A 23,954-nucleotide genomic window follows, 5' to 3' on the forward strand; every position below is an offset into this window, starting at 1 on the left:
CCCAAGCCCTTTTTTATTTTTTATTTTGAGAGAGGTTCTCACTAAATTGCTTAAGGTCTTGTTAAATTGCTGAGGCTGGCCTGGAACTTGTGATCCTCCTGCCCTGCCTCAGCCTCCTTAGTCCCTGGGATTACAGGCGTGTACTATCACACCTGACTTTGATATCTTGGTCTTTTTTTTTTTTTTTTTTTTGGTACCAAGGATTGAACCCAGGGGCGCTTAGCCACTGGGCCACATCCCCAGTCCTTTTTAATATTTTATTTAGAGATAGGACCTCCCTAAATTATTGCTGTGGCTGGCTTTTAACTCAAAATCCTTCTGTCTCAGCCTCCTGATCTGCTAGGATTATAGGCATGCACCACTGCCCTGGCTTGGCTTTGATCTTTATTCAAAGGAGAATGGTGCTGTGGGAAATCATGTTCTTCTATATATGCTTCTGAATTTGCTTTTTGTTTGTTTGTTTTTGTGGTGCTAGAAGCCAGGCCATGGAGCATCATGCTAGGCAAGCTCACTACTGCTGCGTCACAACCCTAGTCCCAACTTGCATTTTTATTTAAAATAAATATTACTTTTGTAATTGAAGTAGATTCTATCTAGATCAATCGTTGGAGGAAGAACATTAAGGATATCATGGACTCTATAGCATTCGTTACAGTCAGTCCTTTCCAGCTAAAGACAAAGTCTTCAGTGACTCCCTACAGCTTCCAGGAAAAAGTCCAGATTTCTCACTGTGATCTGTTCCTTGCTCCTAGTTCATCCTGCTCCCACACAAACTTAACTGTTCACCCAGTAGAACCACCTGCTTTCCTTGCACAGGTACCACATGTGCTTTCTCTGCCTAAACATATGATGGATTATGAAATTATCTCCTAGCATGGAGGAGATCCTGGATTCAATCCACAGTACCACAAAACAAAAATAAAAACAAAAACAACAACGAAACAACCGACACTTAGTAAAAATTCTACTGTATTGGCTATCATTATAACATCTTTCTCAGTGCATATTTTCTTTTTTTTAACCCTGTTTTCTTTCTCATTATATTGAGTTACTTATGCACTTGTGTACTTCACAAGTTGTCAATTTAGTGAGACCTTGTCGCCAAATAAAAAAATGAAAAGGGCTGGGATATAACTTAGTGGTAAAGCACCCCTGTTTTCAATCCCCTACCAAACCAAACCAAACCAGATTAAACAAACTCCAGAAAACAAACACGCCTTGACAAGGTTCCTTCCAAAAGTCTACCTGAAAATTAATGGGCGAGACTTTGGGGGAATTAGACCATTTATCTTGGTATTTCTTCTCCTTGTATACCGTCCCTGTCCCTTTTGCTTTTAGGGATGAGTTTCTTCGGAATTCACAGTGCTTTTGCATCAAAGATATCCAGTCCCGGGGCTAGGGCTGGGGCTCAGTGGCAGAGGCACTGGGTTCGATCCTCAGCACTATATAAAAATAAATAAATCAAAAAAGATATCGTGTCCATCTACAACTAAAAAGAAAAAAAAAAAATCCAGTCCCTTTAAGGTCTTAGATGACGTAATGGCTAGCCCCTCCTCCCTCCCGCCTCTCTGTACTGTTCTAAACCCTTCCCACTGTTTTACGACCTCCGGCAATTAACTACACGACGTTTTCTGTGCTTCATCCGGGCTCCTGGGACTGGGAAAGTGGCTTCGTAACTAGGCAACTACTGATCCACCCCCTCCAGCGGATTTGCAGTTCAGTTGGTCTGTGCTTTTTACTGAACGGTTGCGGATTGCGGTAGCCAAGTGCCCCCTCCCCGCCCGCCTTGCGTTGCCATAACAACAGTACACAACCCTATTAACCACCCTGCGCCTCTTCCAAAACAATCCTTCCTTCTCAGATTCAAGACCCTCTCCAGAACTGCTTCTAGTCGAGCAGAACCGGGGTCAGCACCCCTTTGCGAATGGGGATTAGTTTGGAGGGTTGAAGACTGCACGTCAGGCTGATGTTCCAGAAGAGTCAGGGGAATGGGGCTAAACTGAGAGGCAAAGTTATTTGTAACCAATGCAGGGGGGTTAGAGTTGGAAGAGGGGAGGTGAAGGTAACCGAGGGGAGGAGGAGAAATTGGTAGGGAAGATTGAATAGGACTTGATTGAAGGGGAAGGTGGAAGAAGTGGGGAGAGGGAAGTCCAGGAAACAGGGAAACTGGTCTGCTGGAGAGTTGGAGCCACTGCCAAGGGCAGGAAAAATCTGGGGGTCCAGGAAGGCATTCTGAAAGGAGAGGAGTCCTTGGTGGTATGTATGAAATGGGTGTTGGAAGTCAAAACGAAATATTCACAGGATGAGGGAAGAAGTTCAGTTGGAAGGGCAGGGGTGATAGGCCGGGTACATGTCCATGGAGGCCAGGGAGTTGAGGGTTGGTGGAAGCCAAGTCTTTCTTTCTCAGGACAAGGACTGAGCTTGATCTGATTCCAGAATCTTCCAGCGGGGAGAACGATGTCAGATGAGGATGATCTGGATGACTTTGAGCCAGAGTCAGAGCCAGACCAGGAAGATCTGGAAAAAGAAGAAGATGAGAAGGAGACAGAGGAGTGGGAGGACTACAAGAAGGAGGGGGAAGAGTTCTCCGAGGAAGTGAGAGCCTACAAGGGGAGGGTCCTAGGGCTGGGGTGGGCTGGAAAGGGATGTCTCACTTTACTTCCTCCTGCAGTGGATGCCGGTCCCCCTCACTGAGAACATGATGAAGGAAGGGCTTTCTTTGCTGTGTAAGACTGGCAATGGACTGGCTCATGCTTATGTTAAGCTTGAGCTTAAAGACAGGTGCGTTTATGAGGGACCAGATATGGACTAAGACATTGTAGGGCCCTATCTGCTTTCCCACTCTCATTCCTGGGTATTTGGACTGAAAGTTTGGATCTCTCTCATCCTGAACTAATGGGGAGGGAAAGATGGAATTTACTTTTTAGGATCTCTTAAGTCTTCCTAGGGGTGGGAGGTATAGCTCAGTGGCAGAGTGCTTGCCTAACATGGGCCCTAGGCCTTGGATTGGACCCCATTGATACAAAACTAAGGAATAAAATTCACCTTGGAGAAATGTAGCCTGACAGGATATTGGAGATGTTGTTGCTGGACTTCCTCACCTGTCCTTCAGAGTGTAGATCTCAACTCTTCAAAGACACAGTCTCTGCCCTCCGTTAATGACTCATGTACTGGGCTGGCTATGTAGCTAAGTAGTAGAACACTTGTGTTTGATCCCTGGCATCACCGAAAAAAACAAAAAACAAAAAAACCTCCTGTATCTTCTCTTCCCTCTCCTGTCACCTAATCACTCCATTATAAGCCATCTCCATATTGCCTTGTGCTTTAGCACCTCTGCCTGTTCTAGCTGTGTTCTTGCCTCTAATCCTTCCTCTGCCATCTCCTAGGGACCTGACAGATATTAACTTGCTGCACTCCTACATCCATCTGCGCTATGTGGATATTTCTGAGAACCACCTGACTGACCTGTCTCCACTCAATTTCCTCACTCACCTGCTGTGGCTTAAGGCTGATAGCAATCAGCTTCGGACTGCCCGACTGAATGAACTACCCTACCTGCAAATTGCTAGTTTTGCCTACAACCAGATCACTGATACTGAGGGCATCTCTCATCCTCGTCTAAGAAGTCTAGATCTCAAAGGTGGGTTCTTAGGATTGGCTACACAAGATTCTTCCCTTCATTTTTTTTTTTCTTTTGGTACTGAGGATTAAACCCACGGCCTAAAGCATGCTAGACAAGCACTGTACCACTGAGCTACATTTCTGGGCCAATTCTTTCCTTCCTAGTCTGGGTCTGATAGAAGGGCAGTATTGTCCTTGACTGAATTACACAGCACTCTTCATTCATTCATTCTTTTATTCATTAAGGCATTTGCAGAGGTAGGGGTAGCTCAGTGGAAGAGCACTTGCTTAGCATGCATGATGCCCTGGATTCATCCCCAGCACCAGAAACACATACACAGACACAGACACACACAGACACACAGACACACACACACATACATCAAGAAGCTCACTATGACTGGATGCAGTGTCTCACGCCAGTGGTTTGGGAGGCTGAGACAGGAGGATTGAGAGTTCAAAGCCAGCTTTAGCAAAAGCAAGGCTGCTAAGCAACTCAGTGAGACCCTGTATCTAAATAAAATACAAAAAGGGCTGGGGATGTGGCTCAGTGGTTGAGTGCCCCTGAGTTCAATCCCCAGTACAAAAAAAAACTCATTATAATTCATCATGACAGTTCTTTGTGTTGGGGATATAACAGTGAACAAAACATAAATTTCACCTCTATAATTCCAGCAATTTGCAAGGCTGAGGCAGGAGATCACAGGTTCAAAGCCAGCCTCAGCAATTTAGCAAGGCCTTAAGTAACTTAGTGAGACCCTGTCTAAAATTAAAAATGAAAAGGGCTAGGGATGTAGCTCAGTGATAAAGCACCTCTGGGTTAAATCCCTAGTACCCTCCAAAAATATTCCAATTCTTGTGTAGCGTACATTCTAGTTGGGGGAGACAGACAATAAACTATAAAAAAATAAAATTATCTGAGCATGGTGATGTATTCCTGTAATTCCAGTGACTGAGATAAGTGGATTGCAAGTTTGAGTCCAGCCTGGGCAACTTAGCAAGATCCTGTTTCCAAATTAAAAAAAAAAAATGCTGGAAGTATAGCTCAGTGGGTTCAATTTATAAAAGATAAATGCAGTGGAAAAGATCAGAAAAGGGGGATGGGGGCAATTTTAAATAGTTTGGTTAGAACAAGCATCATTGAGAAGATGACATTTAAACAAAAACTTGAGGAGAGGGAGTATATAAGTAGATTGCTTGGACACTCTTCATTTGATCCTCAAGGCTTGGGTGGACATGTCTACCTGGTCCACCTGCCCCAGGGCTCCAGAGACATTAGTCTGAAGCTATCCCTTCTCACTCTCCACCCTGTGTTAGAGGGAGAGGACAATTAATAAGCACCCCGAATTCAGGCTATGTTGCCAAACAATCAGAGTGGCCCTTTGAATTCTTGACACCTTCCTTTTTCCCAGGGAACCACATCCACATGGTGACCGGTCTTGACCCCCAAAAGCTGAACAGTCTGCACACCCTGGAGCTTCGGGGAAACCAGCTAGGATCCACCCTGGGAATCAACCTTCCTAAGCTGAAGAACCTTTTCCTGGTAGCTCATTGGACCATAGGGTGGTATGGGAAGAGGGTACTATCCTAGGATCCTTAGGCTTTGCTACTAACTTCATCATCATAATTACAATCATTATATTTTTTTTCAAAATACATTTAGTTCATATCCAAGAGTCTAAATAATCTTAACAGTTACAGATTGCCCAAAAGTCCAAGTCCAAAGTCACATCTGAGACTCAAGACAAATTCTTGGCTGTGAGGCCCTGTAAAGATCAAAACAAGTTACATATAACCAATATATAGCGGCAAATAACCGCTGTCATTTTTTGAGCCTTTACTGTCATTTTCTGAGTTGTCAGATTGTCCTTGACTGAATTACACAGCACTCTTCATTCATACTATGGAGATGTAAAATTAAAGCTGGCAAGATGCTTCCTACAAAGCAGGGCTAACAATACACAGTGTGTGGATAATAATAATTTGCTTTGATACAGCAAAATGCAGCAGCAAAATGTACCATATCTGAAGTACAGATATCAGGCTAAAGAGTCCCCTTAAATGGTTAGGTTTTTAGATTTGAGATTCTTCATTCTAGGATGGTGCAATAGCCACTTCTCAGTGGAAGAATAGGACTCCTGGGCCTGAGAATGGGTTAAAGCATCTCCTCCTCCTTAATTAGAGGTAGCTTTGGTGGGATGTCTGGTAGGCAGTTACAGCTGACCTTTCTCTGGGATGGCAGCTTCTCCTAGACTTCCAAAAAAAAAGATTTTATACTGGGGATTGGATTGAATCCAGGCACTACCACTGAGCTACATCCTTAACCATTATTATTATTATTATTATTTAAAAAAAATTTTTAGTTGTAGATGGACACAATATCTTTATTTGTTTATTTTTATGTGGTGCTGAGGATCGAACCCAAGCACTCTATCACTGAACCTCAACCCAGCCCCAACCCTTTTTATTATTTTGAGATAAGGTCTTTTTTTTTTTTTTTTAAACCACGGATTAAACTCAGGGTGCTACCCAACTGAGCACATTCGCAGCCCTTTGCCCTATTTATTTTTTATTTTTAAATTTTTCTCACTAGGTTGCTGAGGCTGGCCTCAAATTTGTGATCTTCCTGCCTCAGCCTTCTGAGTTGTTGGGATTACAGGTGTGCACCACTGTGCCTGGCTTACTTCTCCCCACCCCCACCAGGTAGTGGGGATTGAACCCAGGGTGATTAACCACTTAGCCACATCTCCAGCCCTTTCGATTTTTTATTTTGAGACAGGGTCTCACTAAGTTACTTAGTGCCTTACTGAGTTGCTGAGGCTGGCTTTGAACTTTCAGTCCTTCTGCCTTAGCCTCCTGAGTTACTGGGATTACAGGCATGAGCCCACCACACCTGGTTCCTGCATACTTTTAAAACTGTTTTGGGGGGGTACCAGGGATTGGACTCAGGGGCACTCAACCACTGAGCCACATCCATAGCCCTATTTTGTATTTCATTTAGAGACAGGGTCTCACTGAGTTGCATAGTATCTCACTAAATTGCTGAGGCTGGTTTTGAACTCAGTCCTCCTGCCTCAGCTTCCTGAGTTGCTGGGATTATAGGTGTGCACCACCATGCCTGGCTCTTTTTTTTTTTTTTTTAGTTGTTGTTGGGCACAATATCTTTATTTTATTTATTTATTTTTATGTGGTGCTGGGGATAGAACTCAGGGCCTTGCACATGCCAGGCAAGCGCTCTACCACTGAGCCACAATTCCAGCCCCCATGCCTGGCTCTTTTAAAACATTTTGCAGTTCTGGAAATGGGGCCTAGGACATAGCAGGGCCTTGCATGTTAGGCAAGCATTCTACCACTGAGTTATATCCTTAAGCCCTTTCCTGGACTTCTTCACTCTCTATATTATCCTCTACTCATTCATCCTCATTACTCTTCCACAGCCCCCCACCACTTGAATTTCCTCTTTTGCTTCATCTCTTTCTGACTTCCTTTTCTTCTCTATCCCTGTTCTCTTCTTAATCCATTTACTGTATCCTGCTGTCTAGGCCCAGAACTTGCTGAAGAAGGTTGAAGGCTTGGAGAACCTAAGCAATCTCACTACCTTGCATCTCCGAGACAATCAAATTGAAACTTTGAATGGGTTCTCCATGGAAATGAAATCACTGCAGTACCTCAACCTGAGGTATGTGCCTCCTCCCTAGCTTCCCCTTATGTCGCCATTGACCTGGATTTTGAGCCTGTGTTCTTCCCTGGCTCCTTCTAGCGCATAGCTAGGTCCTCACCTCATCCTTCTGGATCATCACCCCTGCTTTTCTTACTTAGTTCTGCATTTGGTTCTAATTCCAACACTAAGACCATTTATAACTGGTAACTCTTGACTCCTTAATTAATTAAATACACAATTAATAAGAATATACTATTGCCAGGCCTTGTATTGGTTGTGTTTTGGGAACATCTAAAGGAATCAGAGATAGTCTCTGATTTTCAGGGGCTCACAATCTGTCTCCAGCTCTTTTCCTGGCAGCAGCAGTATTATTATTATTATTATTATTATTATTATTATTATTAGTGGTGCTGGAGATTGAACCCAGACCTTGTAAATGTCAGGTAAGCACTCTACCAACTAAGCTATACCCCCAACCCCCTGGCCTTATTCTATAGGAATTCCCACTTCCTTTCTCTATGTCCTAGGCCCCATTTCCTGCCTCTCTTCGCCTTGGCCCACCTGTAAGGGATGGCTTCCTTACTGATATTAAACACAAGATGTGTTCAAATTTAAGAGAGGAGTATTTTAAAGAAAATCTCCAGGTAGAAAGGTGCTGGGGTCTGGAGATTTTCTTTCACCAACTCTTATCTAATGAAAGATTTTTTATTTCTTCCTTTCCTACCATTTGCTTCTTTCGTCTTTCTTTTTTTTTTTGGGGGGGGGGCGGTGCTGGGGATCAGGCCCAGGAACTCACACATGCTAAGCATACTCTACCACTCAGAGATATTTTCAACCCCTGGAGGATTTTATGTGTGTTTCTTTAAGCAATGATGTAAGGAAATTGTCTCTATCCTTGGGCAATAAGAAGAAATCAAGAGCTGGAGTTGGGCTCAGTGGTAGAGGGCTCGCCTAGCAAGTGTGCCCTCATAAAAATAAAATAATAAAGATATTGTACCTACCTATAACTAAAAAATAAATATAAAAAAAGAAGAAATCAAGAAAAAGAGAATATCCAAATAGGAAGAGGTGGTTGCGCCTTGAAACCCCAATTCCTGCCTTTGACCCCTGGAGCAATCTTTTCTTAATAAGTTCTGCCACATAGATCTGCTAGAGTGCATTTGTGTATGTGAGTTTTCCTATTAATGGGCTAGACAGGGGTAATAGGCCCTTCCTTAGTGACTATTAATCGGGTATGTTTGGAGGTAAGTGGAGGAAGGGGTGCACATGTTGTCTAAACCACTGGAAGGTGCTTCTGAGGCAGAGATGCTAAACAGAATATTCAATACAAAATGCACCTGCTCTGCTCCCTGGCATCTTCCAACCCATCCAAGTGAGAAACACTGCAGGAGGCCTAGCACATTCACTAAGATCAGGCTGAAACAGCTAGGTGCAGTGGCCCACACTTGGGAAGCTGAGGCAGGAGGATTGCAAATTGGAAGCCAGCCTCAGCAACTTAGGGAAGCCCTAAGCAATTAGGGAGACTCTGTCTCAAAATAAAGAATAAAAGTGGGGGCCGGGATTGTGGCTCAGCGGTAGAGCACTCGCCTAGCACGGGCGGGACCTGGGTTTGATCCTTTATTTTTATGTGGTGCTGATCCCTCAGCACCACATATAAATAAAGGCATTGTGTTGTGTCCATCTAGATCTAAAAAAGATTTTTTTTTAATTAAAAAAAAAAAGAATAAAAATGGTTGGGGATGTAGCTCAGTGGTAAAGTACTCTGGATTCAATCCCCAGTACAAAGAAAAAAAGAAAAGAGGAGAGAAGAAAGATCCGGCTGAAATATTTAATAAATATGAGTATCCCACAGTGAGGCACATTAGGAAACCAAACTTGTTCTTCAGACTGGGAGGCCTGGCCCACCCATAGCTCTAGGCTCCTTCTTGTGGGGAGCATCAACACAGCACCTACTTTCCATCCCTTCACAGTTAATACTTTGTGTGTGTGTGTGTGTGCTGCTGGGGATCAAACCCAGGACTTCAAGCGTGTTAGGCAAACACTCCTTCAATGAGGTACATCCCCAGCCCTCCTATTCCTTCTCTACTGAACTTGGTCCTACCTTCTATCTTGATGTGTGATTGACACAGAAAAAGTCTGTTCTGTTAATATACGGACATTTGCCCACTCCTCCTTAACTACAGGACAGGGTGTGACCTAGCTTTGCTCCTCCAAAAGTATAAAGACGAGACATCACAGAGTAGAGTATGGCACTTAGAGATTCATGGAAAGGCAGAAGCAGGACAGGAGTGGGATTGGACAGCATCTCTGCAGCAAATCTGGCAGCATTTAGCAGGCCTGTCCTCACAGTCTGTTTCAAGAAAAATAGGCCTGGTGGGAAGTTCCCTCCAGAGGTCCCATTCCTAACAGCAAGGAACCAAAGTCCCTTATTCCTGGATGAACCCTCTTGACCACACCTGCAGGGGCAACATGGTGAATGACCTGGGAGAGCTGGCAAAGCTTCGGGACCTGCCCAAGCTTCGAGCCCTGGTGTTGCTGGAGAACCCAATTACAGATGAGACTGATTACCGTCAGGAGGCCCTGGTACAGATGGCACACCTGGAGCGTCTGGACAAGGATTTCTATGAGGAGGAAGAGCGGATTGAGGCTGATGAGATTCGTCAGAGGATCAAGGAGGAACAGGAGCAGGAAGCTGAGCCTGAGCATGACTTGGAACTGGACCAGCCATTGGTCTAGCAGTGGTTCTTCTACCCTCCAAGGATAGTAAGGATGCTGGCAGGGAGGCAGCAAGAAGATGCCAAGGGCTGGGCAGAGAGGGGAAGAGAAGGTGCTGCAAAAGGCAGTGGGTAAGGAAGGGCTAAGGCAAGGAAGACCCTCAAAGAGACCAGAGTTAGGGGAGAAAGGTGAGGAGAAAGGACCAGAGGGCCTGGGAGAGCTGATAAAAAGCCTAGGAGATACATAAGAGGTCAGAAGAATAGGTGAGAAGAACTGGGGGTGGCAGGCAGAGGACTTGGTTAGCAGCCAACACTAGCATAGAGTGAAGATCATAGGAAAGGACAGATCTGGGGGCATGGAGTGGTATGGGGAGTGGTAGGTAGAACATGAGGAATGCAGCAGGGCCTGAGAGAGAAGGCAGGAGAGGAAGATCCTGCACTAAAACTCTAAAGCTAAAAATAACAGGACACAGGAGTGAGGAGAAGAAAAGAGGGCAGGGTGAGGCAGAAAGAGATTGAGAGGAGCCCAGGGAAGTGAGGCAGCTGGCACTTCAGGTGGGGATGGACGCTTTACTTCTGTTCTCTTCCTCCAGGAGACCAATGACCTCCGCCCCAAGACCTGATAACACTCCAGTCCCAGGCCACTACATTCATACTACTGTCATGGAAGACAGGATGCTTCCTTTTGCTCCAGAACTGGGAATTCATCACAGCCTGAAATCCAGGCTCAGTGATGGTCACCTGGGCACTGTTGCAGTGTGAGGTGTTCTAGTGGGCCTGAGCTCCCTTTGGAGCCTAGGCAGGGGTCAGCCCTCACGCAGGTCTGGGTAAGCAGCAGGGGATGCTTATGCTTGGAGGGTTGGCTGGAGAAAAGTGCTGCGGAGGCAGGCAGGGGTGTTAGGGACACTTCCGTTGGTTTTCAAATAAATAGACATTTTGATACTCTTGTGTCTAACTTGATTTATGAGAGACTGAGTCTGCCATGGGCTTCTCTGTCAGTGTGGGACTCAGTACCCGCTGGGTTATGGTGCGAGACCGCGCTTTTACCCTTAGAATGGATCGGAGCATTGGTGAGCGCCCGTGTGCTCGGTCCGTAGCAGGGCAGGTCGCGGGTCTTCCCTGCCTCTCCCAGTTTGCTTCTCTCACCTCCCCACCCCCACCGATCCCCCACCCGCGCTGGTACGTGCGCCTTTGCCGGCAATTCCTGACTCATCGGGGGCTCCGGGTCACATGCACCGGCCCGGCCCTATAGGCGCCTCCCCCCGCGCCGCCCCCCGCCCTCGCTGGGGAGCCGCAGCCGCCTCTGCTGCTGCCACTCCCGCTCTCTTTGCGCCTTCGCCACCGCCACTGCCATCGCCACCAGCTGAGTCTGCAGCTCCGAGGTGAAGCCCTGGTCGGGCCGGCGCCCCTCTGGCTCCCTTTCCCTGTCCGTGTTCCCTTCCTCCTCCCTCGTCCTTCGTGCATCTCTGCCGGTGGCGCTGCGCACCTGCTCTTCACCCGCGCTCCCTGGCGCCTTCCATCCCCCGCCTTCGCCGATCTCTCCTCTCTGGCTTTCAGGTTTTCGCCCCCTCGTTTAGGAACTAGCCTCTCTGCACCTGCTTCTAACTGCGCGTTTCTTCACCCTTGCCTGCCTCTTTCCCCGCGCCTCGTGTCCAGCCGATTTGTTTCTTAAGTTCGGCGTCTCCGCTTTGTGCATTTTATTCTGACACGTCTTTTTTTTGCTTTGCGGTTGGGGAAATGTCTTCCCTTACCCTTCCTCAGCTCCCCCAGACTTCCTCTAGACTGCCCTCTCTCCCACTCCTTTCCCACGTAGCCCCTCTCCTTTTACATTTCCTTTTCTCAGCTCTATGGAAGGAGTGGGGAATTTGGGGAATGGGGAGAGAGTGGGCCTAGCCTCTACTACCCCATCTGGTCTCATGCTTTCCCACTCAGCTGCAACCCCCAGGGACTGGAGCCCCACCCCCACCCCCTTTCTCTACTGCACGTTTCTCAGGAAGAGGGACTCGCGTTTGGGAGAGAGGTTGGGACCCTGGAGTGTTAAGTATGGGTAGGATGCGGACTCTTTCAGGAGAGGTTGCGCAGACAACCCACCTTCCTTCCTCTGAGGAAAAATGCCAGCCTGGCAGCCATTCTGCTCTGGGGATATCTGGGGGAACCCCACCGGCCAGAGAAGCTGCCGAGGGGCGAGGGAACCACTGTCTTGTCCCTCCTCCATTCACTGCGGAGTTACCCCATCTTCTTTTTTGATTGCACCCCGCCTCCGCACCCCGCCTCCGTCTGCAGTGACCTCCCCTCCTCACTGCATTGACCTTCTCCTCTCTCTATGGCGGGAGGGGGGTACCTCTTCTATAGCCTCTGACTGCAGCCAGCTCCTCCCCACCCCCCCAGCCACTGCAGTAACCTCTTTCTCATCCCTCCCAGCTTATGGCCCCGCCCACTGATATGAGGCTCCACCCCTCTAAGCCTCCTATCTTCTCCTTTCTTCCCTTTCAACCTAGGAGATCCCAGCCATCATGTCCATAGAGAAGATCTGGGCTCGGGAGATCCTGGACTCCCGTGGGAATCCCACTGTGGAAGTGGATCTGCATACTGCCAAAGGTAATGTACTAGGTCTGGTCTGGGTTGGGAGGCCTTCCCTGATACCCTGAAGGAATGGGTTCCTGAGCCAGGCTCCCAAGCTGGATTGTGGGGTTGAACCTCCTTGTCTAGGGGAGCCAGGTTTGTGTTCTAGTTTACTGTGCGACATGCCCTGCCTCTACCTATCTACTTGTATGCAGCCCCACTTCCAGCTTAAAGGCTCATTCTATCCTAGGACATCAGGATAGAAGGGCCCCCACTTTAGGAATTCTGAGGAATGTGGGTGAAGGTGTGTGTGTGTGTGTGTGTGTGTGTGTGTGTGTGGTGTGTGCTTCCTGGCATAGCTTCATTTCTGTGACTTCCACTTGTGCCTGTGGGCCTCTGTTGGGTGGATGAGGAGCCACTATTTGTGCAGCTGGCTGTGTGTGGGTGGGTGGGTGTGTGTAGTGTTAGGGAGCAGTATGGGGAGAGGACTGGATGTAGCAAGCAGAATTTTAAGATCAGGACTGAAGGCTGAAGGAATCCCTGTCCCTATAGTGTCTTTCTCCCTCCCTCCTCATTCTGTGTCTTCTCCAGGTCTTTTCCGGGCTGCAGTCCCCAGTGGAGCCTCCACTGGCATCTATGAGGCTCTGGAGTTGAGGGATGGGGACAAACAGCGTTACTTAGGCAAAGGTGAGGCCCTTTCTCTTTTATAGGCTCTGCCACTCCTCAGCCTTATACCCTTACCTCACACCCTCGCCAACTCTTTCCTAGCTTGCCTTCCCCTCCTCCTATTTTCTAGGGCCTGACTCTGACCCAGTCTAGCCTCTCTTCCTCTTCCTAGGTGTCCTGAAGGCAGTGGATCATATCAACACCACCATTGCACCAGCTCTCATCAGCTCAGTGAGGCCCGCTGTTTGCTAGGGATGGCAGGACCAGTATCCTGGAAGGAATCCTGGATGGGGAGGAGGATGGGGAGGGAAAGACCCACTTTTTAGGAAACATGGTTACAAGGGGAAGGGTGGGAAAGGGTTCTTATTGTCCCCTGCTTCTATGGGAGTTCATATCCCATAATGCTAGCAGGCTGCTGTCACAGAGACCTGGTTGGATGCTGGCCAGATGAGAGCCTGGGTGAATGGGGGGACCCTCTACCCTAGGGCCCAGCCTCTATCCTGGCCATGCGTAATGGGGGCTGTGCCCACAGGGTCTCTCTGTGATGGAGCAAGAGAAACTGGACAACCTGATGCTGGAGTTGGATGGGACTGAGAACAAATGTAAGTAGGGGCTGGGAGAAAGTGGGCATAATGGTGGAATAGTAGTACACATAGGAACTAAAGGAGTCTCTGCTGAGGGGCTTCTTCAGAGACCATCAGAGGACTTCTTCCATCTTTTTCCCAAAACCACTGCAGTGGGAAGGAGTAACATTAGACAGAAGAAGAATTTCTTTGTAGCATAAAGTGGAGGGAGTTGGCCTAGATAGTCTGGGGGAGTTTAAAATGGGTGTGGCTTTCTGCCCTTTCTATCACCCTCCTTTCCACTTCCTCCCTCTGCCCTGCCTTTTGCAGGAGAGAATGGATGGGATGTCACTGGGGTAGGGAGAGGAGAGGGGGTCTCTTTTCCTGGCTCTTTTTGGGGAATATAGGTAAGTCCGGGGCTAGAAGAAAAAGGAACATTTTTCTCAGTGCTTTCTTCTTTAATCTCCCAGCCAAGTATGGGGCCAATGCCATCCTGGGTGTATCCTTGGCCATTTGTAAGGCAGGGGCAGCTGAGAGGGAATTGCCCCTATATCGTCATATTGCTCAACTGGCTGGGAACTCAGACCTCATCCTGCCTGTGCCGGTGAGCACTGAACTTTGCCTGCGCCTTTCTCAGGGGTGGAAGGGAGGGAGCGGGAAACCTCATGAGAAACAATGGAGAAGCTAATGAGAAGGCATGGGGACATGAGACTCAGTCTGGTGATCTGGGTCAGTTGGGGTTCTTGGGTATTATTCCCAGGGGCAAGGGGGAAGGGCTGTTTGACTATCTTCTGTGGCTCCCTAGGCCTTCAATGTGATCAATGGTGGCTCTCATGCTGGAAACAAGCTGGCCATGCAGGAGTTCATGATCCTCCCAGTGGGTGCTGAGAGCTTTCGGGATGCCATGCGCCTTGGGGCAGAAGTCTACCATACCCTTAAGGGGGTCATCAAGGACAAGTATGGCAAGGATGCCACAAATGTGGGTGATGAAGGTGGTTTTGCCCCCAATATCCTGGAAAACAGTGAAGGTGAGGTCAGAAGCCCCACTTCCAGCTTAAAGGCTCATTCTATCCTAGGACATCAGGATAGAAGGGCCCCCACTTTAGGAATTCTGAGGAATGTGGGCGAAGGGTCCTTGAAACTCCTATAAACCTCAAGAGGTACCAACCCTTGGGGTGGGTTCCTGGGGGTCTGCCAAGTTCACATGCAGACACAGAACAGTCTTTTACCTGCTTAGCCAGATCTGTTAGTATCTGTAAATTCTCACAGCAGTCCCTGAGAACAATGGGAGATGATCTAGGTAATCTTGGGTCCGTATCATTCTTTAACATCATAGGAGTCTCAGTTTGATGAGATATCATATTCCAGAGAGCCCATTCCAAATCTATCCCATCCTTACTCCAGCCTTTCAGGCCTCTAGGATCCCTAAATCTTTCTGTGCTCTGAGAGACACTGTATTGTGGTTCAGTTCTAGGTAGTGATTAAGAGTTAATTTCTGGGCTGAAGGTGTAGGTCAATGGTAGAACATTCATCTAATTTTACTGGAGACCTAGGTTTCATCTCCAGCACTGCAAAATAGAAAAACAAAAGTAAAGAGAAAGAAGAGTTAAGTTTCTGGGACCAAATTGCCTGAATTTATTTGAACCTTGACTTGAAAAGTTATACAGTAGTGATCTTTCTTTCTTAACTTCTCTGTGCTTCCTTTTCCTTATCTATAAAATGGAAATAATAACACTTTATACCTCATAACATCATTGTGAGGATTAAATGAGATCATATCTAGGGGCTGGGATTGTGGCTCAGTGGTAGATCTCTTACCTAGCACGTGCGAGGCCCTGGGTTCGATCCTTGGCACCACATAAAAATGAATAAACAAAATAAAGATATTGTGTCCAACTACAACTAAAAAATAAATACAAAAAAATGATATCATATCTATAAAGTACTTAGGTGATGTGATATCAATAAAGAACAACTATTTGGGGCTGGGGTTGTAGCTCAGTGGTAGAGCGCTTGCCTAGCATGAGTGAGGCACTGGGTTTGATTCTCAGCACCGCATATAAATAAACAAAATAAAGGTCCATTGACCACTAAAAAATATTTTAAAAAAAGAACAACTATTCATAGTAATGCCATTTAGAACAACTATTCATAATAATGCCATTTCTCTGTCCTAGAAGATGACTTCTCCCAGACCTAGAGACAATCCACATAACCACCTTAGCCACACCTCCCCAGCAACAGTCCTTTACTTCTGCTTAGAATTTTTCTCTCCCTCTTCCTTCCCTCCTGCATATAATCTCATTGTATTCCATCTCTAGCCTTGGAGCTGGTGAAGGAAGCCATCGACAAGGCTGGCTACACAGAAAAGATTGTCATTGGCATGGATGTTGCTGCCTCAGAGTTTTATAGAGATGGCAAATATGACTTGGACTTCAAGTCTCCAGCTGATCCTTCCAGATACATCACTGGGGACCAGCTGGGGGCACTCTACCAAGACTTTGTCAGGGACTATCCTGGTGAGAAAAAAGGGTGTGGGAGAGAGGGCAGGGGGAGGAGCAGGGGCCAGACAGGAATATGTAAGGGCAACTCTGGACTTAATGGTTCCAACTCAGGTGCCAAGTAGAGGAACTTGAGAATTAAGGACAGAGTAAGGGAGCCTTGGCAGACTGGCTTTGTTGTGCTAATGTGCAGGTACCTGTGATGAGTCTGTTCCATCTACTTTGGATCCTGATTAAAGTTGTGGGCTCTAAAAGCTACTGGGAAGCTGGCACAGTGGTGCATGCCAGTTAATCCCAGCAACTTGGGAGGCTGAGGTAGAAGGATTTTAAGATCAAGGACAGCGTAAGAAATTTAGTAACATCCTAAGCAACTTAGTGAGACCCTGTCTCACAATAAAATATAAAAAGGGCTGGGGATGTGGCTCAGTGGTTAAGCACCCCTGGGTTCAATCCCCAGTACAAAAAAAAAAAAAAAGAAAGAAAAGCTACTAGGATCATGGGGAGGATTCTGGAAGGAAACAAGGATGATGAGAGAGTGAATGACCTAGCAGGGAACTAGCACCTTTCAGTCTGTTTGATTGATAAAACTGGATGCTTAATGGAGTCAGGACTGATGTCTGAATGGAGAAGAGGCTGAGGAGGGACTGAATTATCCTCTCCTAGTCTTCCAAGGGCTTTTATCCTAGGGTGAAGGGCAGGTGGACTCCATCTTCCTGAGACAGAGTAAGAGAAAGTAGACATCAATTGAAGAAGGAAAATTGAGATGAGTAATGACAAAGGGCTTCTTGGCAGTGAGAATGGGAAAATACAATGGGAGGTTGTGGGAAGGTTTTATGAAATAAAAATCAGGATAGGAATCAGGACAGGCTTGTTTTAGTGAGGGGTAGGGGAGAAAGATGAGCAGGCTTAGTTAGCCAGGGGACCTGTACATTTCAGGGGATCAAAGTGGGGTCTCCTTACCTGAAGCAGAGACCAGGGGAAGATCAACAGTCCCCTCATTACTCCTTCTGCAGTGGTCTCCATTGAGGATCCATTTGACCAGGATGATTGGGCAGCCTGGTCCAAGTTCACAGCCAATGTAGGGATCCAGATTGTGGGTGATGACCTGACAGTGACCAACCCAAAGCGTATTGAGCGGGCAGTAGAAGAAAAGGCCTGCAACTGTCTGCTGCTGAAGGTCAACCAGATCGGCTCAGTCACTGAAGCCATCCAAGCGTGAGTGCCTACTGGCCCTTCTACTTGACCCCTGTTTTTATAGGATCCCAAATGCTCCTGGTCTGATCCTGCCCAGGGCTGCTGAAAAGAGCAGGGAACTTAGAGTCCCCTTCACAAATTCTCTCAACTCTGCTCTCTTCACCCCAGATTCTCTCTGCTCCTTTCCCAGACACTTCCCTCCAGGTGTTTCTTGACATAGACTAAGGTTGGGAGTGGGAGAGAATGACCGTTGTGTGGGGCTCGGCTGGGGATCAGTGTTGATATGTGGACACAGGTGCAAGCTGGCCCAGGAGAATGGCTGGGGGGTCATGGTGAGTCATCGCTCAGGAGAGACTGAGGACACATTCATTGCTGACCTGGTGGTGGGGCTGTGCACAGGCCAGGTGAGTGGGGACAGCCTGTAGGTTGGAGGGAGATCTTTGTGGGATTGATTGGTTATAGGCTCAGGTGGGTCTCTCCAGGTGTTTGAGGGTGTCAGGGAAATTTCAAGAGTAGAGTTTTCGTGGCTTAGGAGGCTGAGGCAGGAGGATCACAAGTTCAAAGCTAGCCTCAGCAACCGGGAGGTGCTAAGCAACTCAGTGAGACCCTGTCTCTAAATGAAATACAAAATAGGGCTGGGAATATAGCTCAGTGGTTGAGAGTCCCTGAGTTCAATCCCTGGTGCCCTCCTACCCCACAAAAGTAGAAGTTTCAGGGATGGGGTATAGCTTTGTGGTGGAGTACTTACCTAGTATGCATAAGAGGTTTCTTTTTAGCAGTGAAGGGGTAGCTGCTGAGCTAATCTGCATATCTTTTGGAATGTTTCAGATCAAGACTGGTGCCCCATGCCGATCTGAGCGTCTGGCTAAGTACAACCAGCTCATGAGGTGAGGGTCTCCAGGGAAAGGGAGCCCAAGGTCACAGAGAGTTAAAAACCACAATTGCCCAGCATCTAAGACCTGAATTAACAGTAGAATTCCAGTTGGGTATGGTGGCATATTTCTGTAATCTTGGAGACTCAGAAGGCTGAAGCAGAAAAATCTCAAGTTCAGGGACAGCTTTAGCAACTTAGTGAGGTCCTGGTCTCAAAATAAAATATAAAAAGGGTTGGGGATGGCCAGGTCCACTGGCACATGCCTGTAATCCCAGCAACTTGGGAGGCTAAGGCAAGAGGATCCCAAGTTCACACCCAGCCTCAGGCAACTTAGGGAAGCCCTAAGCAACTTAGTGAGACTCTGTCTCTAAATAAAATATAAAAAGGGCAGGGGATGTGGTTCAGTGGTTAAGCGCTGGACTCAATCCCTAGTACCAAAACAAACAAACAAAAAAGCTGTGGATGTAGCTCACTGGTAGAACCCCCTGGTTCAATCCCCAGTCCTAAAAACCAAACCAAACTAAACAAGACAAAACCCATGACAGCAGATGTATAGCAAACATTTGTCTTTGCTGGATTGGTTTACTGATGGCCTGATTGGTAGGCCACTGAAGTCACATGGGAAAGCCAGGAAATGCTGGCTGTGGGACAGGCCTCAAAAACAGGTGGAATGAAGGAAGGTAGAGACTAGAGGGAACTCCTGGAAAGACATGCAGGTCCCTCCTGCTTCCCTGACCATTTCCTTTCTGGCTCATCTCAGAATTGAAGAAGAGCTGGGGGACGAAGCTCGCTTCGCTGGACACAATTTCCGCAATCCCAGTGTGCTGTGATCCCTTTACTTGCCTGGAGACTTGGACCCTCTGTCCCATCCTCCTGGAACCTCCTTCTTGCTGTCCTGACCTGTGATAGTTCACCCTGATACCCTGAGCCCCAGGGCACTCAGAAGTCCCCTGATTAGTCTGCTCCAGATGCCCGTCAGCTTCCCTGCTCCTTTGCTGTTTCTGTTCTCCCTCCTATGGGCTCCATTCTTTGGAGTACCATACTTTCCACTCTTCCTTTCTATTCTTTTCGCTCAGAAACTGGAAATGAGAATGAGGACTTTAAGGGGGTCCATGAAAGAATGATTAGTGTCTGTGACAGAAACTTCAGGGTTGGTGTGTTGAGGTGTTTAGAGGGGGGCCACGTGTCACTTATGCTTTGCTCTGTTCTGTGTTTTTTTCCATGTTGCTTATGAGCCATGAACTGGGCATAGTGCTGAGCAGTAGGGAGTGCTCGGTGTGTGGCCGTGCCCAGCTAAAGCTTAGTGTATTTATTTATTCATTTATTTATTTTTAATTCACCTATTAATAATTTCCTTGAAACTCTCAGGCCTAAATCTGGCCTGACTTCACAGAACTATGCACCTGTATTTCATGTGGCTATAGATCTGATAATGATCTGGGGTGGGAGGTCATGCTAGAATGGGAAGGTAACAGAAAAGGGCCTTAATATCAGTTATGTTGTGTTTACTGACTGAAGCCTGGGTTGGTCCAGAGTGGGGCTTTGTGCCTGGGGGGACTCTTCCCCTAAAAATCTCTCTCCAGCCCTAGGTTCCTTGTTCTTCCTCCAGCTGCACCAGAGTGCCGACTCACTTCCCTGTGCTGTTCCACATTTGCCACTACCTCTGTGGCTTGAAATGAGCACCATCATTAAAGTCTGAATCACACTGCATTTTTGTGTCTGAGGACTCTTACTCAGTTCCATGTGAGTGAAGAGAAGATGGAAGACTTGGAAGTTGGTGACACTGGATAGCATAGCTAGGAAGGGCACAAAGAGGAAGACCAACTGAATAATTTTGGCTAAAGTGATGGCACTGCCTACCCCAACCTGGCTGGGTTGGGTCCATGTTGTTGTACCTGCCTTCTTAGCAGCAGGCCTGGCCTCAGGACTCAGAATTAGGGGTTCTTTACCTGGAGTCCAGGAGTCATTGGAAGTATCAAAAGTTGTGTGTATGTTTATGTGTGTTTGGGAGGGAAAGCAGTCTAAAAATTCCCTAAGGGTCCTTGTCCAAAGAAAAGATAAAGCTGTAGACTGGAGCAGCTCCCATACTGGGTCTCTCTCCCCCAAATCCTGGCTGATTCTGAAGTGGAACAGGACTTCATGGCCATCAGTCCCCGAAATGGGGGCGTGGGGAGGGAAAAATAGTAGCAGGGGTGCAGAGGCAGGCCCAAGGAAATAGTCCTCCCTCTAGTAAACTCAAAGTAATCAACATACTCTTTGGCTGTTGGACTGTAAGGTGGGTGTCAATTTGTGACTAGAGGCCCTCTATAACTCTTCCCGCTCTTATGGAGCCTCAGCATTGAGCTGCTCAACTTAAGGACCACCTTGGGGAACAAATCCCCTCCCAATACCCTTCAGGAAGGGTCTACACACAAAGCTACTGCCACTAGAGGGAGTCAAGGTTCTATAGGACACTACTGGACACAACTGAGGTGGAGTGGGGAGCGATTTCAAGGTTGTACCCTTTGCGGGCCTCCCAGTCTGCTCCTACTCTAAGTTCTGGTCCCAGGCTCCCTCTGCCATTCTGCCCATCTTAAGGCTAAAAGAAGATTCTGGTTGTGTATGAGCAGGGCCCAGGTCCCTTTGTCCTCATTCCTGTATTCCTGACACTTCAGCCATTTTCAGTTCAAACAGCTTCTTATGCATGGGCATGATGTCACACACCTATAATTCCAGCGACTCTGTGAGGCCGAGGCAGGAAGACTCCAAGTTTGAGGCCAGTCTCAGCAATTTAGGAAGGCCCTCAGCAATTTAGGGAGACCCTGTCTCAAAGTAAAAAGGACTGGAGATGTAGCTCAGTGGTAAAATGTCCCTGGGTTGGATCTCTAGTACCAAACCAAACCAAACCAAAAATAAAAAACAGTCTGAAGATGTAGCTCAGTGTAGAGTGGCCCTGGGTTCCATCCCCAGTACCCAAAACAAAACAAAGCTTCTTGCCCTGATCTCACCTGTGCCTCTTAATTTCAATATGGGCATCTCATCTTTCGCTTCTCTCCTAGGTCCCTTTATGTCCCATGGGGCTCCTCCCACTTTTCTCATGGGTCCATGAAATTTATCTTCCTCAGTGACTCCCAGGCTGGCTAGGATTATTATAGTTGAAGCTACCTTTGCTAACCTGTCCTTTCTTCCCTCCCTCTTTGCTAGGTTACCTCTCTGTTATTGCAATTACACACACACACACACACACACACACACACACACACACACATGCTTGCGCCACACCAGGTACAGGGTTGGATTGGGTTACAGCTAGCTCAGCTTGGGCCTCCCAGGCCCCTCTCTCCACTTTCCTTTTGTGCCGTTGCCTGGAGACCAGTGGGTTGTGGGGGACTGGGGCCAGAGAGGGAGCTGGGGTGAGGGATGGTAGAGGGTGTGTATGTGTGATAGTCCCTGCAGTTAAGTTGTGAGCCTGGCCCCCAGGTAGGGAAGGAATTGGAGAGGGTAGGTCCTGGCTTCTCTTCCCACTCTCATAATCCTTGCCCTTACCTTATGTCTACATTTTTCTTTTAGGTTCCTATAAGTCACCATCCTGTCCCATGCCTTTGTGGTTAAAAAACAAGGGAGGAAAATCTCAGAATGGAAGGGATTTGGGAAGGGCCTGGGCCAGGGCCCAGTGGGAGAACTGAACTGAGAAGTGCAGAAAGAGAGGGAAAGCAATGGCCGTGAATAGGGAAGGAGGAGTTAGGTGATAAAAGGAAGAAGTAGAGGCTGTCCTAGAGCACTGAGGAAGGGTTCCAACTCCACAGTCCTAGCCAGCCTTGGAGTCAAGGAGGCCAGATAGGTTTCATGGACGCCAGAAAAAAAACAGAGCCACAGAGAAAAGTGCCCTAAGAGAGACAGAAAGGGGCATAGGAAGATAGGGAGCTGGCCTGATTTCTAGGAGGCCCTGGGAGGGGCAAAAGATGGACCTGTGGTGGTAAAGTGAGTGCCAACAGATTTAGGGCAGTTCAGAGGGGAATTCATTCCTAGGCCAAGGAAGCATTCTGACTTCTGTTCCTTGTTCCCAAGTGCTTTGGAATCTGTTTAGAGCTTTTGGATACTCCCAGATTTGGCTGAGTCTGGCCTAAGGAATTGTGAGACAAAAATCTACTGAGTTGCTACAAAGCCAACCTCCTTCTTCCCAGAAGACAAGTGGAAGCCTGCCAGTTCAGGGTCCCCCTAGGTCTCCAGAGGGACTGGCCCCACAAGTACCCTACCCCCACCCCAATTCTGGAAAGCTACTGAAGATTCCCAATCCACACTCCAGCTCCAGTTCTTCCTGTTTCCCAGCCTGCCTCCCTCCCTTTTTCTGGCCTTCCCAATTTCAGCTGCCAAAAATCACCCTGTGTCTCTGGTGTCCTTTGTCCTAGGAGATGTTGCTGCTTGGTGTGGGGCCAGGGAGGGAGCCAAGAAGAAGGCACTGATGGTAGACTGGTGGGGGTGCTGGCTTCATGGTTGAAGACTAGGAATAGCTGCACACTGAGTCAGAGACTGCCTAGAGATCAGGGGAGGAGGAAGGGTTAGGAAGAACCTGTGGTCTGTAGTAGGGACTGTCTCTATGTATAAACAATTGGGAGAGGGAACCATGATACCTAGGGAACCATGATACCTAGGTCTACTCTGAACCCTTCAGGTGACCTAAGAAACCATTAGTGATAACTTCAGACTTGGGAAGGAAGATGGAGATGAACTGGATGGATGGGCCTGAGATGGTGTCCCACTCCTATTATACTCCTTACCTACCTGCCATCCCCCATTTCGGTCATTTTCCTCAGAGCTCTCTCTCTTGCCATCTCCAAGTTCTTCTCTTTCTCCATCAATGACTTTCCCTCCATATTGCCACCAAAGGCGTTATCTTCTATTTTCTTCCAATATTTTAACCCCTTCTTCCCCATTTTATCTGCTAAAGGAAAGCCTCCTGACTGGAAGCTCCCATCTCCAGGATCCAGCCATCCCACCTCCTTTCACACTTAGCCCAGTCTTCCCCTGAAATAGGCATCTGGTCCCTCCTCCTTCATCCCTAAGGTTCCTCATGCTTTCACTTCTCTGTACTCACAGATATCTCCTCTGGGTTTTCTTCTCCTTCACCAGCCTCGAATTCTTTACTCAACCCTTTTATTCATCTTCCAGAAACCTCATCCTCCTATATATGTCTTCTTTTCAGTTTTTCCCAAGTCCCCAAACTTCCATCTCATTCTCTCTGAAAATATTTCCCCAACCCCTCCGCCCTAAGCTTCTTTCATTTCTCCATGCCACACACCTCATTGCCCCAAAGATCCCATGCCCCTCCATCTTTCCAATCTAACCCTATTATACGAATCTCCACTTCAATATCCCCCAAACTCCTCCCACCTCACCTCTGCTACAAACCGTGTTGCCCCCAAACTTCTCCAGCCTTTCTCATGTCTGCCTTCACAATCTACAACCTCTCCTACCCAGCCCTCTCCCACACTAGGCCTGCGGGCTCCCCATATTCTGCCACAGCGAAGCCCTCCCCGCGCCCCGGCCCCCTAGTCCTCAGGCTCGGCCAACTCGCACGGCGCCTCCCCTTCCCCGATCCCCCTCTCCCCCCCCTCGCAG

The 23,954-nt window shown here is 47.7% G+C and overlaps 2 protein-coding genes and 1 long non-coding RNA gene across 8 annotated transcripts in view; 2 read left to right on the forward strand and 1 right to left on the reverse strand.

Moving 5' to 3' along the window:
* The window catches only part of Lrrc23 (leucine rich repeat containing 23), a 30,436-nt gene extending 19,769 nt beyond the window's left edge, over window positions 1-10,667 (forward strand). Inside the window, exons 2-8 of one of the 5 annotated variants that reach the window (XM_027951282.3) lie at window positions 2,437-2,595; window positions 2,672-2,781; window positions 3,387-3,640; window positions 5,034-5,164; window positions 7,164-7,300; window positions 9,745-10,045; window positions 10,590-10,667. In XM_027951282.3, the coding sequence (XP_027807083.2) occupies window positions 2,437-2,595; window positions 2,672-2,781; window positions 3,387-3,640; window positions 5,034-5,164; window positions 7,164-7,300; window positions 9,745-10,018 (1,065 nt within the window). In that variant the 3' untranslated portion in view covers window positions 10,019-10,045; window positions 10,590-10,667. Of the gene's footprint in view, window positions 1-1,450; window positions 1,907-2,130; window positions 2,596-2,671; window positions 2,782-3,386; window positions 3,641-5,033; window positions 5,165-7,163; window positions 7,301-9,744 lie in introns of those variants that run through there. The other 4 variants (XM_071609226.1, XM_071609227.1, XM_071609225.1 and 1 more) reach the window with 4 other exon arrangements.
* Window positions 10,668-11,324: 657 nt separating this feature from the next.
* Window positions 11,325-20,066, forward strand: Eno2 (enolase 2). Of its 2 annotated transcripts, none has more exons than XM_071609229.1 (12): window positions 11,325-11,378; window positions 12,495-12,594; window positions 13,150-13,245; window positions 13,397-13,455; window positions 13,757-13,826; window positions 14,258-14,391; window positions 14,593-14,815; window positions 16,109-16,306; window positions 17,302-17,503; window positions 17,778-17,886; window positions 18,311-18,369; window positions 19,117-20,066. In XM_071609229.1, the coding sequence occupies exons 2-12, from the start codon at window positions 12,510-12,512 to the stop codon at window positions 19,184-19,186; spliced, it is 1,305 nt and encodes a 434-aa protein (XP_071465330.1). In that variant the 5' UTR covers window positions 11,325-11,378; window positions 12,495-12,509; the 3' UTR covers window positions 19,187-20,066. The 2 variants fall into 2 exon arrangements, with proteins under 2 accessions (XP_071465330.1, XP_027806945.1); XM_027951144.2 differs by lacking the exon at window positions 11,325-11,378 and adding an exon at window positions 11,509-11,553.
* On the reverse strand, window positions 17,261-23,764 carry LOC139705043 (uncharacterized). The gene is made up of 3 exons (XR_011706936.1): window positions 23,431-23,764; window positions 23,118-23,274; window positions 17,261-17,393 (listed from the first exon to the last, which is right to left on the reverse strand). It is a non-coding gene; the product is annotated as an uncharacterized lncRNA (long non-coding RNA).
* Window positions 23,765-23,954: the final 190 nt, after the last annotated feature.

This window comes from Marmota flaviventris, chromosome 3 (assembly GCF_047511675.1).
Source record: "Marmota flaviventris isolate mMarFla1 chromosome 3, mMarFla1.hap1, whole genome shotgun sequence".
Classification (NCBI taxonomy): Eukaryota; Metazoa; Chordata; class Mammalia; order Rodentia; family Sciuridae; genus Marmota; species Marmota flaviventris.